This window comes from Papaver somniferum, chromosome 10 (genome assembly GCF_003573695.1).
Source record: "Papaver somniferum cultivar HN1 chromosome 10, ASM357369v1, whole genome shotgun sequence".
Taxonomy (NCBI): domain Eukaryota; kingdom Viridiplantae; phylum Streptophyta; class Magnoliopsida; order Ranunculales; family Papaveraceae; genus Papaver; species Papaver somniferum.
The window spans coordinates 158887594-158903189 of NC_039367.1; the positions used below are offsets into that span (position 1 = coordinate 158887594).

General features: G+C 35.2%; 1 protein-coding gene across 1 annotated transcript; it reads left to right on the forward strand.

Annotated features, from left to right (window-relative positions):
- The first annotated feature begins 524 nt into the window (after window positions 1-524).
- On the forward strand, window positions 525-2032 carry LOC113317667. Its single transcript, XM_026565804.1, has 2 exons — window positions 525-562; window positions 1462-2032. Exons 1-2 carry the CDS (start codon window positions 560-562, stop codon window positions 1975-1977), a joined length of 519 nt encoding a protein of 172 aa, XP_026421589.1. The 5' UTR covers window positions 525-559; the 3' UTR covers window positions 1978-2032.
- Window positions 2033-15596: the final 13564 nt, after the last annotated feature.

A 15596-nucleotide genomic window follows, 5' to 3' on the forward strand; every position in this document is an offset into this window, starting at 1 on the left:
CACTTGGAATATGTTGGATTCCACCATAAGACTTGCTCTAAGAGATGGTTGTGGTCTGACAGTAATCAGACATTTGAATTCCTGTCGTGTCCTCTAACTAGTAACTTGCTAGGTATTACTTTTTACCATAATTGCAAACCAAGTTTGTTTTATTTTATTTTACTTCTCAAGCAAATCCACTAGAAAGTCCCATATGCAAAAGTAGTAGTACTACCAAAGGTGAATCAATTTTAACCGTTGGATTCGCGATGTGTGATTAGAGGGTTGCGATTGGCAGTGTCCTAGACAGTGGAGAAAGTAACAGCCCTGGTTTAGCAGCTTCAGCTAAACTAGTGGATATGAAGTAGTAGTACAGTACCTCACATGAAGACAACAAACGGCTACGTATTAATCTAGAAATGTAGGTTGGTCCTTGAACAACTCTATAAAATTCTGACAAGGACCTGAGTGAACATGAGGTCCTTGAAATCCATTATATACTAGTAGTGGTTTCCTCTTCACTTCTTTCTGAATGACCAGAGAAACAAAGAGAGAGAAGGAGAAACGCCCACAGAGAATCATGGTATGATTTTTAACTAAAGAGATAAACAGTTTGTTTAAGCAGTTAATCATCTAATTCTTAGAAGCTAAAACTATTACATCTGAGTATACAGTACTTCAAGTTTTTGTTTGTCTGTTTTTTTATTCAAAATCTTTTTATCTTAAAAACCCATTTTTGTTTTTCTATTAAGATTCCCTGTTGTTCTAAGTTATGTAACTATGATATTTGAATCTGAGCTTACTGCTATGTTTTCTTTGGTTTTTATCTGATTTTTTCAAAATCCATTTATCTTAAAAGCCCATTTTTTTTTATTATGATCTATGTTGTTGTGAGTTGTGTAACTATGGGAGATTAGCTTACTGCTATAATATTTGTTCTTCTTTGCTTTTCATCTGATTTTTCTAAGACCCTTCCATCCTGAAAATCCATTTTCATTTTTCTGTTTGATGTTGTTGTATGTTCTGTAACTGTTATTGCATCTGATGAGCTTGCTACCATGATAGTTCTTCTATGTTTTTTTTTTTCCTTGTATCTCATTTTAAAACTTTTATCTGGAAAATCATTTTCATTTTTTTATTAAGGTCTCTGTTGTTTGTGAGTTTACTTCTATGTTTATTCTTCAATGTTCTCTTTTCTTTTTATCTAATTTTTTCAAAACCTTTTCATCTTAAGAAACCCATTTTCGTTGTTTTTTTCCATTATGATTCTGTTTTTGTAAGTTCTGAAACTACTATATCTTAGTCTACTACTGTGTTTTCTTTGATGTTTATCTAATTTTTCTAAACCCTTTTTTATTTATAAAAACCCATTTTCACTTTCCTAAACCCACTTTCTTTTCCAATTCTGTAAATATATTTCAGTATGTTTTGATTAATTATTTCATCTAATAATTTTAATCTTTGTGAACATTTTTATGACAGACGAACTGCTTAGCCTGCACCAAATCTGGGAAAGATTGTCCTGAGAATTGTTTAATGGCCAAACATATTAACTCTGTTGAAATAATGGAAACTGTTGAAGGACATTTTGGTAGTATAGCCAATTTCATCAGATTGGTGGAAGCTGGGGCGTTTAATCCTGAAAAAGCAGCACAGACCCTGTTGCTTGAAGCGACATGCCGAAAGAGTGCTCCTGGGTTAGGTGTATTAGGTGTAGCTCGAACTGCTGTTGCGCATCTTAAAACTGCATATCTCGCTTCCAGACAACCAGCAACTTCACCTCCGGCCAAAAAGCCTCGTCCTGACGAAGGGAGTACTAGTAACACTGACGCTGGGCATGCTGAATTACTGGCGTCCATTGCTGCTCTTAATGGCGTATCCGTCGAAGAGATGTCAGGGTTCGATCTTTTACCTGATGAAAAGGAAATTTGGGATATTATCTACGAAGACAATCCCAGCCTCCGCATTCCCAACCAGGAGAATCCCAACCAGCAGTAAATTTCTAGTAGTTTACTTCACCATCTCCACTTTGTTTGTTATTTAATGCTTTTGTTTTGAGTAGATCCAAAGAGTAGTAGTGCCTTAGCAGGCTAGCTACATCCACAATTTTTTTCTGAGGCTCTGAGCTTGAAAGATTATGGGTCTACCTTTTATTTACTGCTGTGTGTTTTCACAGTTTGCAGTTAAATTTTACAATGTTATTGACACGTTGTGTCCGGTTGAAAATCAGTGTTTGCTTGTCAAAACTTTAAGTAGTATTTGATATCTCTATATTTTATGCATTATATTTTAGTATCAATGTCTCAGCCATTTTTGAGTTCCTCTCTATGTCCATATTTGGTTGGTGCACAAAAGACCTCACAAATGTTTTGCTCCGATACGTGGATAATAAACAAGGTAACAAAGGCCGGTCTAGCTAGTTTTCTTGAGATTGGTCGGTATTAGGGAAGAGGGCCACTCAAAACTCAAAAGTATCCTGCACACGTTTCCCACTAATTTAAATCCATAACAGTAAACCGCAAAAATAGTTTTCTTCTGTTCTATTTTGTATCTTTCCCTATTTCAACCTTATTTGCCTGAACAAATTCAGGCCTCTACGTCAGACTGTTCAGGCACTACTTTAGGGGCAGTGCAGTTAGCATAAAAATAGCAGTCTTTTCAAATTAAAGGTATTTGACTGACTGACGGACTCCATTCGCTCAAGTTGGAAATTAACATAGAAAATTTGGGAATGACTAACTACACCAGATGGTTAAATGCAAGCTACACTCAAAATGATGAATGTTTGTGAACCTAAATTTTGTTGGTAACTAATACACACTTTTATCATGATCTTTTATTCGCTCTATTCTTTTTAAATCCGATTCAACACCATTAATGGTGAGAATTAGGGATTTTAATTAGTATCTCTACTGCAGCCATAAAAACAGCCGTTGCTTTAAGCCTGGGACTACTGCGAACTCCACTGAGGCCTCTTCCTATGCACATTTCAAAAAGAACTTCTTTGGCATGCCAGGTGGCATGAAAAACGAGTTACGCCACTATGAGAATACAATAGAGGTACAGAGTTTCTATCGACCATTATTATCCAAACGAATTTGGTTTTGCTGAAAGCACCATTTTATTTATCACTACGGTCATCTCTTTCTCAAATAAAATCCCATCACTTAAAATTACTGAATCGGATACTACATGAGGATTAAAAATATATGAATACCTATTTATATCCTTTCCCTCAAATCTTAAAATAAAAACCTGTTCATAAAAAGTATATTTCTTAATATTATTTTCTCTTTAACTAGCAATCATTTGTTAGCCAAAGCCTAAATATAGCCTAAATTGAAGCGGGTAAACTTACGGCACTTTTGGAGACAATAGTTATCAATATGAAGATACAAGAGTTTGGAACACACGACAGATGGGATTTCCACTGTTCGATCTTGCTACAAAGTATTGAATCATAAAGAAAATATGGTGTTTCCTCATAGGGCGGTATGGATTAATACTAAGGTACCATCTAAACTAACATTTTTCACTTGGTTGGTACACCACAATTCCATTATTACCCATGATGTACTTAAAAAGAGAGGTCGATGCTTGGTAAATAGATGCAACAAGTGCAAAATGGAGGAAGAATCTATAAATCATTTATTCTTGCATTGTACTGAGGCTACCAATGTGCGGAGATACTTCTACAAAGCTTTCAGAGTGGATTGGGTCTAGGGAAGAGACATTGGCTTGGTATTTCTTGAAACAAAAACTAGAATCTTCATAAAAAAAGGGAGATTTTATATGGAACTTGCTTCCATTTGCTATCTGTTAGGGAATTTGGAAGGAGAGGAACCAAAGAACATTCAATGATAGGGAAATCCTTGTATCCAGCCTCATTTTGGAAATCAAAGCCGACATCCTATATTGGGCTCAGCCATCAGGAGTGTTAGATGGAATGCACTTTGAAGACCTTGTTCTTAGATGGGAGGAACTAGTAAGAGAGTGAAGAGTAGAGTGCTTGTAATGGGCTGCACTGCGAATTGTTCATTTGATCATGGTGTTTGTATTCTCACTTATATTATTCTTTATTCTTTTATCAATTTAATTATCTATTTTGCTGATCAAAAAATAATATATATATATATATATACTAACTGCAGGTATATGTGTTGCCTATCTCCATATGTCCATACTGGGTCTTGTTTGGGTTTGAAGCGTCGTCATTTTTTTATCTATATAAAAATAATGGTCATGTATTGGGGACAAGCAAATTAAAATCCCTAATCTGAGACCAGTCACTAAAACACAAAAACGGGTTTATAAAGTAATTCCAATAACCTTATCTATCTATATTAGTAAATGGCTAATATGTCCCTGGTTAATTAGTGTCAACTTAGTCAATTAGTAACAAAACTATCATGTTAGATGTGAAATTAACTTAGTTAATTAGTGTTAAAAAATTGTTTTTTTTTTGGACAACAACCTATAATCCGTGGATAATATTACACTCATATACCAATTCTAGGTTGGTTTTCTTCATCCTCCAAGAACACTAAGGAACTATGGATATTAAGTGTCCACGAAACCGATTTTGAAAATTACACTCCAAAATCATTTTATGTTAACATTGGTATCAACCGATTATAACTTCAAAAACATAGAATTTTTTTTTTTTTTGAAACTTGCTTTATAGGTCGATATGAACGATCATATCCCGAATATGAAAAACATCAAACACAATTTAAGTCCAGACGCCATATATATATATATGCTCGATTTAAGAATGAGTATGATTTCATACTCATTCTCACATCGGGTATGAATCATACTCTTGAGTATATATGAAGTCAATCATACTTATTATGTTCATAAAATCATACTCATACTCATTTCAATTCAAGCTTTCAGTAATATTCATATTTAGTTCGAGTATACATCACTATGAGCATGAAATCATACTTATTCAATAGAATTGGTGGACGAGGGAATCCAAATGGACCGATTCTATATATACAAAAAAAAACAAAAAAAATTTGCGATTCCTCTAACCATAATCGGTTTATATTAGTATCCATATCGACCGATTCTGAGTTGTGTTCTTCAACCTCGAAGAACATAAACCAGAATTGGTTAATGAGAGTATCAATGTCAACTGATTTTGGCTTGTGTTCTTCAACCACGAACAACACGAATACAAATTTGTCGAGAAGTATATTATCATCGACCGATTATGATGGAATCGGTCAATATAGACATGGACATCAACCGATTTTTTCTAAACGCATGACATATGGATATCTTAATCTTGAAAGGTTAAATCTATCAAAAACCTAACTAAGAGGAACGAGTTAATAAAACTAAATCATTATATTGCTGCACTCGGCCGACAATTTTTAATTTAATAAAAAAATATTCAAACCAAACGAGGTAATGAATTAATTTCATAGGTATAATTAATTTGAAGGTTTTATTGTTGAGAGAGATATGATTTTAGTGAAGTGTCAGTTGAATAGAATTGATTGTCAGATAATTATGTTTAGAATTAGGTAAGAATGGTAAGGTGACCTAGTACTTTCTCGATTTTTACACGCCACTTATCCTTCTTTATTGGGAAGACAAAAAAAAAAACATAGGCCTCAAATTAGGGAGGCAAATTAAAAACTCTGCAAGGATAAAACAACTAACAATGGCAAAAAAGAAAAGAAAATTCTCTTGACACCCTAACTTAAAGGTGCATAAGAACAGAGATTAAAGTTAGGTTTTTATTATCCAAATAAATCATGTTTAAAAATATCATGATTTTTAATTGTGGGTTGTAATTAGTTTTTATCAATTTTGTAGACTAAAAAGGTATATATTTATTTGATTTAACAATAATGTATATTATTTGGTATTTGTACAGAGTTTCTACCTTTGTATTTGATTTTTTTTGAAAAATAAAAAGCAAAATATTAGATCAATAACGACGTGACTCTTTTCTTAAATTCAACCTGTACATTATCAACCATCAATTTATTTTATCGGAATTTTTATATCATGCTCAGGAGTAGAGCAGTGCAATCCATTACGTTTGGACGAGTTCTCTTGTATCCTTTTTTCCTTTTTTAGCATTCAAAGTAGAAGAAAACTTACAACTATTTTCAAATAAAAAGGTAAGTTAAATGGTTGCTGCTGGCAATAGAAGAACAAATGCTTTCACTGAGAGTTGAATTGAACTCAAGACCTCCTACTTACTAAACGGGCGCTCTAACCAACTAATGAGCAATGAAAGCAGTTGTTTACATTTTTTTTTTTGTTCAGTAAAGAAGTGATTTTATTAATGAAAACAGTAAGTACAAAGTAGAAACCCCAAAAAAACATTTCTCTTGGGAGTGTGAGATGCCCGAATAAGATAGAGGAATGTTGTCCTGCACAGCTACGCGGGACTGCTTAATAAGCAAACAACTTATTAAGCGTTAGATCATCTAATCAACGGTGGGATTAATATGATTAAGTTTTACCAGTACTATACACAGCTGGCCTACTTTTATTACTAGAACTAGGTCCTTTTTAGCTTTTTGCATTGGATATTAGTCCTTCTTTATTAATCTTTTCTGTACATCAGACGTTCATTCTCTTTTCAATTGAATTCTTTCAATTCAATGGATTCCGATAGTCCGACCTAAAAGACAAGTACCAAAGGATTTTAGCGCCGTTTAGCCCCCTCACAGGCACGTAAAAGTCTTTTAGTTTTCTTGAGACTGGTTAGTACGCAAGAGGGCCACTCAAAGCAAACCCGACTAAAAAATAGTTTTCTTCTGTTCCATTTTGTATCTTTCCCTATTTCAACCCGAAGATTTCAACCTTATTTGCCTGAACAAATTCAGGCCTCTACGTCAGACTGTTCAGGCACCACTTTAGGCGCACTGCACAATAGTTTATTGTTAGCATAAAAATAGTAGTCTTTTCAAATTAAAGTTATTTCACTGACTCTATTGACGAATTAACCTCGAAATCAACCAACTACCAACCTCGAAAAGTTGTTGTGTCCTACTCTCAATATTATGGAAATATCAACGGTGAATTTTTGTATTTGTACGCAGTAACTACTAGAAAGTATTATTTTATTTTAATTTTTGATGAAAGAAATCAAAGCATAAGGTGGTGGTACGGGGGCAACCTATTCTTCTAAATCATACATTCCAACTGAAATAATTTTTTCATGTTGTTAACTCAACAATCAATACGTGTTCAATATGACCCAATATTGCACACGGTAATCTATCGGCAAAGTTTGTTAGCTTGTATAATAGGAAATCAAATCCAATTAGGAAATACTTTACCTTGAAATTAAAGAAACTCATGTGTACATATATATATTGTATCTTCATATATTTAGTTCAATGAATTTGAATGAATAAAACAGTCTTCTATTTAGTCTATTCTGTCTTTCTTATCTCTTCTTCTAGTTAACCTAAACTTTAGTAAATCTAACTTGGTATCATTTTAGCGTGTTTCGATACTTAATAATGTCTACCGAGCCTTCAACTATTTTCTCTACAATTTATTCTTCTAGTTCTTATTTACAAACCTCAACTATGTCATCTGTTCAATTTTCCCAACCTCATCACATAATTACTATCAAACTGGATGAAACCAATTACTTTGGGTTGCGTGCTCAATTTTTACCATAACTTCAGGATTATGATTTAGATGGTTATATCACCAATACAACCCTTTTCCCTGCACCTGCTCTTGTTGATGAATCCCCCAATCCTGCTTTTATTTCATGGAGAAAACCAGACAAAATCCTGGTTAGTTAGTCGTTTCCGTCTCTTACTTCATCTATTCTTCGTCATGTCCATCGTCTCACCATATCTAAAGAAATCTGGACCTCTCTTGAAGCTCAATATGCTTCCAAGTCTGATGTTTAAATTCATCATCTTCACTGTGAATTACGTGCCCTAAACAAAGGTTCTCAAACTATGGGATCATACATTGATCGTGCTCGAGATTTATTCGATAGCCTTATCTTCCAATACAACAGTTACTGATAAGGAATTTTGTCACTGCCTCCTTGCTGGTCTAGACAGTTCCTATGATGCAATCGTTACATCGCTTACTACCACAATGAGTTTTATTACCATAGAATATTTCATTACGCATTTCCTTACGTTTGAGTTGTGTATTGAACAACGGGTCAAGACATTAAACTCTCAGCCCGTTGCCAATGTAGCTGCGCCATCCCGCTCCCATGCACCCATCTTGTCTCGCTTCCCTCCAATGAATGGATCTTCTCCGGCACAGTATGCTTCCTCTACTGTTTCATCTCGCTTCTTTGTATCCAACATATCACAACCTCAACGTGGTGCTAGTCGTCCAGAAACCCCTTGTCGACTATGTGGTTGTAAGAATCACGAAGCCTCAGACTGTTGGAATTGTTTTGATAGGGGATTCCGTCTACCTCGGCGTCAACCACCATCATCTGCACCTCGTGATTATACTGCTCAGGGAACTAGTTTACTTTATTCCCCTCCATGGACTCCTGATAGTGGTGCCACAGATCATATTACCAATGATCTTTCTCTTCTTCAATTTTCAACTGGGTACACCAGTCCTGATCAAATTCAGATGGGTAATGGTTCTTCTATTCCAATTTATAATGTTGGAACATCTATTTTTGGAATTCTCACTCGTAAGTTACAGCTTCGTAATGTTCTTTTTGCTCCGAAAATCTCTCATAATATCTTATCTGTTTCTCGTCTTACCAATGATAATAATGTTTTGTTTGAATTTCATCCAAACTTTTATCTTGTGAAGGATCTATGTGCCGGGACGGTTCTTCTTCGCGGTAGTAGGAAGGGTGGTTTTATTAACTTGATGACTCGTATAAATCTCTTAGAGTTTGAATAGGAGAACGTGCTAAAGTTTGCGTCGGAGAACGTGCTAGTTTACAAGACTGGCACTCTAGATTGGGACGTCCAATGATGTGTACAGTTCGTAAAATTATCTCTGAATTTTCTCTTCCGGTTTCAAACCATATTATTAGTTTTTGTTCATTTTGTCATGAACATAAGAGTCATAAGTTACCTTTCAATTCTAGTAAAACTACTTATTCAAGTCCATTAGATTTAATTGTCTCAAATGTATGGGGACCTTCTGATATTTTATCTAATGAAGAATACATATATTATATCATATTTATTGATTCGTTTAGTCGTTTTACTTGGATGTTTCCTATATCTCAGAAATATGATGTCTTTTCTATATTCTTTTTGTTTCAAAAGCATGTTGAAAACCTTTTTAATCGAAAGATCAAAATATTTCAATCTGATAATGTTGTTGAGTATCGCAAACTTACTCCGCATCTTCAAAAACTCGGTATTTTTCATCGATTTTCATGCCCACATACTTCTGAACAAAATGGTTTAGTAGAACGTCGTCATAATCATATTCGTGAAATTGGTCATACGATTCTAAATATGGCTTCTGTACCATCCACATATTGGTACGATTCCTTTTACACTGCTTGTTATTTGATGGATCGTGTTCTTTCGACTTCCATTAATAATTGTTCTCCATATGAAGCTCTTTTTAGTCTTCCACCAGACTACACTTCTCTTCGTGTGTTTGGTTGTTTGTGTTATCCTTACCTACGTCTGTATAGGTCTCACAAAATGGAGCCTCTTTCTTCTCCTTGTGTTTTTATTGGATATGGTCCATCTCATAAAGGTTACAAATGTGTTCATATTCCTACGGGTCGCATATATGTAAGTCGTCATTTCGTTTTTGATGAGACTACCTTTACCTTTGCGTTTGCATCATCACCTTCTCCGGCATCGTCTACTTCTCAGGTACTTCTTCCTTCACCTTTCTTTATTTCCTTACCACCATTGTAATCTACCAATTCTCATACTCGATCAGGACTATGAGATGGCCCAGTTCTGGATGCTTCTATTTTTGCTGAACAGTCTGTGCCTGTTTGCAAGTACCATCGTCCTCATCCCCATTATCAGTTACCAGTTCTAGTGTTTCAGCTCCATCTACTACCGCTCACTCTCCTCATGTGAAGAAAGTACCATTGGTTTTGGTCCTGCCAACTGACACCTTGTCTCCTGACAGTGCTGGAACACACAGAAGTTGTCTTGCCAGCACCGACTCCTGATTCTTCTTCAAATTTACCGACAAAGTCTGGAACAACTACTTTATCTACTACGGAAGTGCCTGCCTCTATTGTAAACTCATCCCATGGTAACTCGAGCTAAAGATGGGATATTTAAGCCGAATCGTTTATATGCTTCCAAGTATACATTAGTTACTGATTCCCTTTTTGAGCCTTTTTGTTATTCACAGGCTCAAACTAATCCAAAGTGGCGTGAGGTTTCTGACAACGAAATTAATGCATTACTTCGCAGTGGTACATGCATGGTCGCTTGTACTATATGATCCTTCTATGAACGTTATTGGCTGCAAATGGGTTTTTCGCATCAAACGCAAGGATGATGGTACAATTGAACGTTATAAAGCTCGACTGCTTGCGAAAGTCTATAATCAACAATAGGGAGTAGATTATTCTGAAACGTTTAGTCCGGTTGTTAAACCGTCTACTATACATATTATTCTTACATTAGCCTTATCTTCCAATTGGCCTATTCATCAACTTGACATGCAAAATGCATTTTTACACGGACGACTTAATGAAGAAGTTACATGAAACAACCACCAGGTTTTGTGGACTCTCTCTTTCCTACACATGTTTTCAAATTACATCGTTCTCTTTACGGTCTTAAACAACCTCCTCATGCATGGTACCATAGAATCAGTACTTTATTGTTACGGATTGGTTTTATTACTTCAAAATGTGACTCATCTCTATTTATTCACAATGGTACTTATGGTACGATTTACTTGTTAGTATATGTGGATGACATCATAGTCACTGGTTCTAGCTCTACGGGCATTACTTCTATCCTTACTCGTTTGCAACAAGAATTTGTAATTAAAGATCTTGGTTTCTTGTCGTATTTTATTGGCATTGAGGCGACTCGTACTTCTTTAGGATTATTTATTTCTTAACAACGTTATGCGCATGATCTTCTTGTTCGAGCAAAAATGGATGGAGTCAAACCGATTCAAACTCCACTTAGTACTTCTGGTGATATGTCTTCCGATAGTAGCACTCTATTATCTGATACTACTGAATACCGTAGAATCGTTGGAGCTTTGTAGTATTTGACAATTACTCGTCAAGATCTTGCATATGCTGTCAATAAGGTATGTCAGTTTATGCATGCTCCCACTGTGTTTCACTGGAGTTTGGTTAAACGAATACTATGCTATCTCAAGAATACACCTAACCTTGGTATATTTGTTCGACCATCTTCTTCTATACAATTTTCTTTCAGTGCATATACTGATTCTGATTGGGCTGGTTCTCTTGATGATCGTCGTTCTACAAGTGTCTATTGTGTTTATTTGGGTGGCAATATCATCTCTCGGGGTGCTCGTAAACATAAGATGGTGTCTCGTTCAAGTACTGAATTTCATTATCGAGGAATTGCAATTGCCACTGCTGAAATTATGTGGATACAGTCACTCCTCTCGGAGGTTCGTGTGTGTACTCGTTCTCCTCCCGTTTCATGGTATGACAATTTTGGTGCAAGTTATCTTACCGCAAATCCTATATTTCATGCACGAATAAAGCATATTGAAATTGACTATCATTTCGTTCGTGATCAGGTTGCTTCTAAACTTATTGATGTTAGGTTTATATCGTCTAAAGATCAAATTTTTGATATATTTAAAAATCCACACTCTAAAGATCGGTTTTCTATTTTGCGATCCAGGATAACGGTTCAGGATAACCCGTTACGCTTGCGGGAGGGTGTTAACTCAACAATCCGTATGTGTGCAATATGATCCAATATTGCACACAGTAATCTGTCGGCAGAGTTTGTTAGCTTATATAATAGGAAATCAAACCCAGTTAGGAAATACTTTACCTTGAAGTTAATGAAACTCGTGTATATATATTGTATCTTCGTATGCTTAGTTCAACGAATTTGATTCAATAAAAAAATCTTCTGTTTAGTCTATTCTGTCTTTTTTATCTCTTCTTCTAGTTAACCTAAACTTCAGTAAGTGTAACTCATACTGATTTCTCTTTCTCCTTCTTGTTGATAGTAAAATTCATAGCCCAAAACATTTCATGGAGCTCATTTGTAGCTAGTACGTGGAGTACCCTATGACACGGGAGTATACAAAGAGCTATAAGCATCTTACAACTATTGCAATCCTCAGAGAAATTTCTATGGGATGAACAAACTTAGAATTTGTTCATTTTGATCCCACTATGGGATGAACAAACCAAGAAAATGGATGTTCAAATGAACATATTTGTTCATTTGAACATCGAGTCACACCATCAGACGCGCGTTTGTTGCAAGGACGCGCGACATCTCTACTAACGTGCGAGAAAAGAAGAAACGCGGGCGTCACCAGCACAATCGCCGGCGTCACTAGCATGAACGCCCACTGCAAATCAGTTTTTTTTACTAATATTTTTCTCACTTTATCCTATTTTATCTCACTTTTATCCTATTTTATCTAACTCCATCCTATTTTATCTCACCAAAATATTATATTTTATATTTCAACTTTATCCTACAAAGAATTTTATATTAAAAAGAAATACTAGTGGAGCCCTAAAAAACCAAATCTGTTCATTTTGCCCTGCTTTACCATAGTGAAAAAACCCATTTGACCATCCACGTGGCTGGACAAAATTTTGAGTTTGAACATTACCATAAGAACTGCTCTCAAAATATAATGTCAAGGCATTAAGAACACCCATCCATTTTTGAAGCTTTACACCCAATTTGTAATTTAGGATGTGGCTTTATTCCCATACGCATTTTAGATACAATTTTGAATGCCTGCTTGCTTTTTATTTTGCCATCTCAGTGTCCATTTTACCTCTCACATTGTCTAAGAATGTTACATGATTTGAATAATAGACTCCTTCTGGTCCAATGTAGTGCTCCTGGATGTAATCCATGATTTGAATTTGATTGGAAACAAAAAATAAGATCGCATGTCATAATATTTATAAGCCGGTCCTCCATGAATTGTTGGACCTTTAAGCTTATAAAAAGAAACACTTTAGCTCTGTTATCTTTGTTTTGAAGCAAGGTATTGAAAGCTTGAAGTAAAGCGTAAAACGTTTTTTATTTTTACGAAGACATGCGCATGTTGAAGCGTGAAGCGTCGCTTCATGATTGATGTTTGAAGCGGATTTTTTACTATAAATAATAGTAGTTTGTTATTAATAATTTAATATTTAGGAGGATAATAATTGTATAAATTTAATATAAGTCCAGTTAATTTCAAAAACAGTAGCGTGGCATGGTGGTTCACTTTAGTTTAAGTCGGAGGTTCGAAACCCCCTAAAAATGACTTGACTAAGTCGAAAAGCGCATCAATTAAAGGAATCTTCCACTTCATGGTAGATTAGCTTGGGAGCGAATTGGAAAAATCTGAAGCGAAGTGTAGCGTGAAGCAGCGCTTCATGGTAAATTCGCTTCATAACTATGCTTCGGAGCGAATTGAAAAAATCTAGAGCGAAGCGTATGAAGCGTGGCGTTGAAGCGGCGCTTTTAAAAACCATGTTTTGAAGGACTCCCTTCCTTTTGAACAAGGTTGTTAATTTCTTCACCATGAAAAGTAACTTAAATTGCTGAAAACAACAAATGAAAGGGACATACATGCAGAATAAAAGAAACAAGAAAAATAAAAAGGTAAGTTAAATGGTTACTGGTGGCGAAACGACAACAAATGCTTTCATTGAGAGATGCTTTTGCTTACTAAATGGGTGCTCTAACCGACTGAGCTATGAAAGCAGCTGTTGACTACAGGCAGGCAATTCGCTCGACTAGGTCTTTGAATATGCTTGTTTCCCCCAAAAGAATAAAACTAAAACAAGCTGTAGGCAATCTTATGGTATACCTGTAAGGTGAGAAGCACATACGCGAATAATGATGCTGGTCATGATCCATGGGCATGCACGATGCATCTTAAGCATGGAGATGCTGCAATTTGTTGAAAATGTACTCTTATATCTTAGTATAATATTGCCACCAGTTGGTCCTCGACTCAAAATCGATGTCAATGCAGCTTTATACGAAGACGTATCCGTGCTTCCATTGATGCAAAACACGGTGATGCGGTCTCACCTCCGCAGCAATTCGAATGTATATCATCGACAGCAACCAATTGTAGCCGAAGCCAACGGTTTTGCATTTGTAGCCAAGATGGGATACAAGCCTACAACCATGCGACTATTGAAGGGGATTAATGTGTTCGTTTATTACAGTGTCCCCAGCTTTGAGTCTAGTACACTTTCATCCAATGAAAATAAAAAGAATTTACTATAATTCTCTTTATTGTTCTTACACATTTTCTTGTTTCTGATATTTATTTCTTACACAGATTTATTGGAATGACAAATGTGTGCCAATTTCGGTATCTCACTATAACTATATATGTGCATCCACCGTGACCTCAAAAGTAAGCAATGTAATTATAGCAGTTTCTGGCGACCCGACACCAAAGGCAGTGTCCGACATCAACATATTTCCCAAGCCGGAATAAACAATTAATGCAGTGGATGCAAAGGATAGATTCACATTGCCTAGCCATTTTTGGTTGGCATATAAAAGCGGATCAATATAAATTCTTGGATTCTTTTACTAAATCTTCTAAGTTATGGAAAGAAATTTAAAGTTTGTTAAAGAATTAAAGAATTTTCATTGCCGCGTTGGTTCTAGGAGTATCATAATGGTGGAGTTATCTGGTGGTAAGAATCTGAACGTTACTACTAGTTATGATGTTTAATAAAATGTTAAGAATTTAGACTCCACAAAATCTGTACATTCAATAATTTCCCTTTTGATTGAAAATTCTTTAAGTTTTAATGTATGATCGATTATTCAATTCCGATCATTTTTTGTATATATTAGTCTCAACTTCAACCATTTTCTTGTACATGTTTGTTCCTTTCGAATTCAACTCTATCCTCATCAGTATTTTTTACTTCCATATTTTCGTTTAGATTAGCAAATAAAATATAATTTTATTGATCGAAAAAGAGGGTCGGGCGGAAAAGATTCGTACCACCACAGAGAACAAGATCACAGGTGTTTCACCTAATTACTTCGTGTAAGCGCAGTATATATATTATATATTATTTTTTTAATTTCTATTAGTATTTCATGTTTGTTTTGTTCAGATATCTAATTTTTTTTGCTCGATTTGTAATTTATTCAAATATCAGTGCACTATCATGATTCTGCTCTGATTTTATTAGTTTTTTTTAAACGTTATTAGCACTTTAATGAACATCCCTAATTTACTTTTCATATATAATGACTTTAACAGACGAATATTTTGATTTTGTAGAATTTGTATTAATTATGGAAAACAACCAGATCCAATGTGCGGCATGCAGTTATCAACAGAGAGGATGTTCACCACAATGTCTTCTGGCGCCGTTGTTCCCTCCCAACAAAAGGGATGAATTTGAGGTTGTTGCAAGAGTTTTCACTGCACACAACGTAATAAAACTAATCGAATCTGCTAAACCCCAGCAA